Raw genomic sequence first — 5505 nt, 5'->3', positions numbered from 1 at the left:
TTGTAAAAGTCACCGATGTCCCTTAATGCTTTTATCAGCCCGGTTCTGATTTAATTACGCGAGTCAAGCCCCATGCGACCACCGACTTAATTAAATCTTTGGGAAATGTTTGTAGTTCCATGGCTGTCTGTCTAGGTGTGGTTGTCGTGAGAAATGAAGGGCTACGGAAATCGCTATGGTTGTTCAATCTCCCAGCGGTGGAGATTACAAACTCTAGGATCTGTCGGCTCTATCACTGTATTATGGTGCAGTCAGGTTTACAGCAATCTTAAGGGGACATGTAGGCCACAACTAAAGGAGTAGTACCTGGATTGACGATCTTCGCGTGAGATAATATTGAAACCGACCTATTAGATGTTTTTATTACCGAACACAGTATACAGATATAAGAATATCTATATATGCTAGCGACATACACATTTATAGATTGATAGATAGTCTTTATTGCACCTTGCAGACTATGTAACTAAAGAAGGCTGAATTATTAAAAGGGTTTAAGAATGTTCACTCAATAAATTGTATTAAGATCCATTTCAATTATCCAGTATTAAATACCATCCTTATTTATTTGACCTGCACATAATTGGATAATTAAAGTACATATTCACAACATGTATTGTGTGAACATTCTCGGGTCCATTAGTAAATCAGCCCTCTTTAGTCTACTTGATCTGAATAGTACCTATTTAAGATAAAAGAACAGAAACTTAAACGAAATGTATTCCTAGCTTTTTAGTAAATCAGCCTCAGTGTTTTTGTTGTTTTTTCTTCTTCTTTTTTTTTTTTTTTTTTTGTGGAAATATTCTTGGCTCCTTATTTAATGCTTATTTTAGTCTACCTGAACGGAATATTATCTAAGGTGAAAGAGCACATCCTGAAACGAAGTGCATTCTCAGATTATTTAATACATCAGTCTTATGTAGGGTACTTGATTTGAATATTATTAATTTAAGATAACGGAACTAAAGGGGCACATCCTTAACAAAAGGGCATTATCATCTCTTTTATTAAATCAGTCTTATTTAGTCTACGTGATCTTAATATTATCTGTTTAGGTTTAGTAACTAAAGGAAAACAGCCATAAATGAAGTGCATGTCCATCTCCTATAGTAAAGCGGTCTTATTTAGTCTACTTGATCTAAATATTATTTATTTAAGATAAAAAAATAAAAACTTAAAGAAGCACATCCTTAAAATAAGTGTGAATTCATCTCTTTAAGTAAATCAGTCTTACCGTATTTAGTCTATTTGATCTAAATATTAGCTATATAAGAGAAAGGAACACAGCCTTAAAAGAAGTACATGAATGACATGGCTGCTTGAATGTAATAAAATGATGGACGTTTTCTAATGCCTTGTGAGACTTATCATTATTATTTATCTTCCCCCAGGGCTCTCCATATGATCACGGCACAAGCATGGCTGGTTCTTTAGGGTACCATCCATACGCTGCCCCCTTGGGATCTTATCCATATGGTGATCCGGCTTACAGGAAGAATGCCACCAGGGATGCCACCGCCACTTTAAAAGCCTGGCTAAATGAGCATAGGAAAAACCCCTATCCCACCAAGGGAGAAAAGATTATGTTGGCCATCATCACCAAGATGACACTCACCCAAGTGTCCACCTGGTTTGCCAATGCTAGGAGGAGGCTTAAAAAGGAAAACAAAATGACTTGGACTCCCAGAAACAGGAGTGAGGATGAGGAAGAGGAGGAAAACATTGATCTGGAGAAAAACGATGAAGAGGAGCCCCTAAAACCAGATGAGAAGGGGGAGCTGGATGTGGACACAGGTCAGTTTTAATTTCATTTAATTAATTTGATTAAATGCACTAGGTGTTATGTCATTTTATTGAACTTTATATATTACTCCAATTGTTTGTAGACTGAAGGCCTAATTAAATCCAGTAGTCGTTGTTTATTGAATGCCATTTTTGTTAAGCCTAGGAGCAATTAGTCTTGGATGTTGTCAGTAATCCTCTGAATGTTTCTTTCTCAACAGAAAAGCCAAGTCCAACCAGGGACGATTCTGATCGTTTGGAACAAGAACATCTTCAGGAGAAGGATTTGATCTCAATCCGGAGTGATGCTGAGTTAAAGGAAGCTGAAGAGTCTAGTGATATTCTGTCTAAAAGCTCTGCTCCAACGTCTCCACCTATGTGCCAGTCTGGCCAGGCCCAGGAAGAACAGACTTTACATAATCGCCATCTTCACCACCATCCTCATCACCACCATCACCATCCTCATCAGCCAGCCCAGCACCCCCAGCACCACCAGCAGCAGCCCCGCCCAATAGACCTTGTGCATAGGCGCACCCCACTTCATCATGGCACAGTTCCCAGCAATGCCGCATCGGTCATACACTCACCCCCTGCTTTGGCTTCCAAACCCAAACTGTGGTCCTTGGCAGAGATTGCCACATCCTCGGACAAATCTAAAGAAAACAGTGAAATCACAGCTGGAACAGGGTCAACTACAGTCCAATCCATGCTTGGCAATTCGTCCCCCCTTTCCAAATCTCCTGGAGCAACGTGTCCCCTTCCTAATAACTCTGTGTTGTCCCGTCCCCTGTACTACAGCACCCCATTTTACCCCGGGTACACGAACTATGGCTCTTTTGGTCATATGCACAGCCACCATGGACCAAATACAACGACTTCAGCCAACAGCAATGCACATTTCAACGGATTAACTCAAACTGTTTTAAACAGAGCTGAAGGTTTAGCCAAAGAGTGTAAGCTTAGAGGTCAATCCCAGGCAGACCTTAGCAAGGACTCTGCTTACGAACTAAAGAAAGGTATGTCCAGCCTTTAATTCTGGATTCCTCTGCCAGTGTTGGGACTTACTTTAATTTATTGAAACATAAAATGCCTTGACAGTTTACCAGTTCGCCATCAAGAAAGTTTAGTCATTCAAAACATTCGAAAACCTAAAGGCCACTGCAGAAATATCTCTGGCTGGTCTCAGTATGTCTTAAACCAGCTACAAGGAAATTCAGAATTTGTATTAATATGAACCTGTATATTTAATTGTAGCATTTTGTATTTAAATGAATCATCACTATCTTTGAAGTAAATTATGGAATTAAATCCGATGTACAATGATTTATGCTGTTTTTGTAATATAAATATATGAACTTTTTTTCTGAATTATTTCTTAGTGAATAATACAAATTTAACTTCCTTTTTTAAATGCCTTTCTACTTTGCCTCTTTTTTCTCATAGTCAAATCATCAATTTATCTACCTTTCTATAACTTACTTCTTTTTTTTTTTTTCTTTCTGCCTTTCTTTTCTTTTCTTTTTTTCCCCCTTTTTCTTTTGTTCCCTCATTTTATTCTTTTCATACAAATACTCCAATGTTTGTATGTATCATTTGCATGGGGAGTCGAATGAATAGGGAGCACTTTAAAAGGCACGCAGCATTTATGTGTCGGTCCTCATTGGCTGTGAATGTGTTAACCTTATTAATTTTAACCAATGCCCTGCTCCACGCTATGCAATCAAGCAGTGACCTTTACTAATGAATTCGATTTTATGCAGGAATCTTGGCATTACAAAGGCTGTAGGAACTGAGTACAACCAAGCCTGCTTTCATAATATTTAAAAACATAAGATCATATGCACACGCTGTTTATCTGATTATTGCAATTTTTCAAACAAAGTCATTTTTCGGTTTGAGATGAGGTAAAATTCTTGAGTGAATGTGAATTTCTTTTTCCAGAAGACAAGATTGGATAGAGGGGCAGTCAGTTCAGCGTAAGGTAAATCTAGGTCAATGCTCCCTTTCGCAGGTAGGTGTCGCTCTTGCGCTTGAATTCACTCGTTATTTGCATAGGTGTGAATAGCAGGCATATGAAAAAATAAATAAAAAAAAGAAATCTCTGATATGCAAATCATGATTTGGACAGAGAAAGGTATCAAGTATATTGGGATTCAAATCCTGAAATAGGATTTACATGCCAAATCTCGAGCTAAGCATCTCAAATTTGTAATTACAGATTTTGTACCTAAACTTTTTTTTTTCTAAGCCTGTCACTTTTTATTTTTCCTTCTTTCTTTCTTCGTTTTTTTTTTTTTTTTTCCCCCTAACAACCGAATAGAAAACGTTTTTTTCCCCCCTAATAACTCAGATTTATTTTACTCCCTGTGAAGTTAAAACAACGAATTTGGTCATCGTGGGCAACAATTCTGCATTTGTTCACTGGTTCTCTTCTCCAGTTTTTATAGCCTTTAAAAGTACCATTAAAACATAGATTTTTCGGTAAATATATTTAAGAGTGTCAACTAATTTTACATCAATTCCCATATAATTTGCTAGTTAATTATTGTAATGCAAAACGCTGGAAAATAGGGCAAGGATCTACAAGTCGTTGCAGTACCAGCCCATTAATCATTTTCTAATAGAGACACATTTAAATTGAAAAATAAGAAACGTTTTATTACAATAGTTTAATTCAATATATACATTTAGATATTGTAGGTGTGCAGTATTGATAAATAATATTACCCGATATATTTTTTTTTCGTTAGAAGAATAGATTGAAGTTATTGGCACATCGTGCATTCCTATTATTTTTGTTCACGATCACTTTGAAAACATAATTTATATCACATTTATATGTTTCGTTTTAACACTGTTCACTTGGGAGAACTTTTTCTTGTCTTTAGTTTAAAACAGAAAAAAATAATGTCAACATCAAATCAACCCGAAAATACCAGTTTTTTTTCTCCGGATTTTTTAAAGTTATGATAAACTATTTGTTAGTTCTGATTTGAATACATTTTATTTTTGTAAGTCACATAATATGATTCTGCAAAAGATTTCACATTCTCAAAAGTTTTTTTTATTTTTTTTTATCTATGTAAAATCTCAGTCTTCTGAGATTTATATATATATATATATATATATATATATATATATATATATATATATATATATATATATTTTATATTTGTTTTGTGAAGTGACCATTTAAGTAAAAAATGGCTTCAGCAACAAACTGATCTGCGCCAGCAGTTCAAAATGCAGAAGGGATAATACCGTGCAATACACATACATTCGATATTACTTGCTCTCTAGTCAAGTTATTGAATAAGAACTATTTTAATCAATCTGAATTTTATTTAAATATAATCATTTACTGTTCAATATAATCTTTTAGCCTGCACTCTAGGCAGGGACACAGACTTTCCGTTCTAATTTTAAGAGAGCAATAATATATTTAGCTTACTAGATTTAGAAAACAAATTAATATAGGGCTGTGGATGATTACAGAGCAACGTTTCATTTATTTAATAATTGCTCACTGGAACATCATTTTTTATTATACTGCCCAAATAAAAGCTAGCGAACTTAAATATAAATCGACTATAAAACGTTTGACTGTTTGAAAACGTCCAATTTTATATTTTATATAAAATTATAGAAATTCTATTTTAATAACAATATTCTCAATATTCGTTTGCAATGAATTGATAGAACGAATACGTTTGAATTACAGCA

The 5505-nt window shown here is 35.0% G+C and overlaps 1 protein-coding gene across 1 annotated transcript in view; it reads left to right on the top strand.

Moving 5' to 3' along the window:
* IRX5 (iroquois homeobox 5) overlaps positions 1-3105 on the top strand; it is a 4251-nt gene extending 1146 nt beyond the window's left edge. The window contains exons 2-3 of the mRNA XM_077458121.1: positions 1392-1794; positions 2004-3105. Coding sequence (XP_077314247.1) covers positions 1392-1794; positions 2004-2815 — 1215 coding nt within the window. The 3' untranslated portion in view covers positions 2816-3105. The remainder of the gene's footprint in view (positions 1-1391; positions 1795-2003) is intronic.
* The last annotated feature ends 2400 nt before the right edge of the window (positions 3106-5505 follow it).

Source organism: Lithobates pipiens, unplaced genomic scaffold (genome assembly GCF_037356315.1).
Source record: "Lithobates pipiens isolate NorthernLeopardFrog02 unplaced genomic scaffold, aLitPip1_a1.2 Scaffold_10, whole genome shotgun sequence".
In the NCBI taxonomy this organism is placed as follows: domain Eukaryota; kingdom Metazoa; phylum Chordata; class Amphibia; order Anura; family Ranidae; genus Lithobates; species Lithobates pipiens.
Note: the sequence above shows the minus strand (reverse complement) of the source record. Positions and strands in the feature narration are given on the sequence as shown.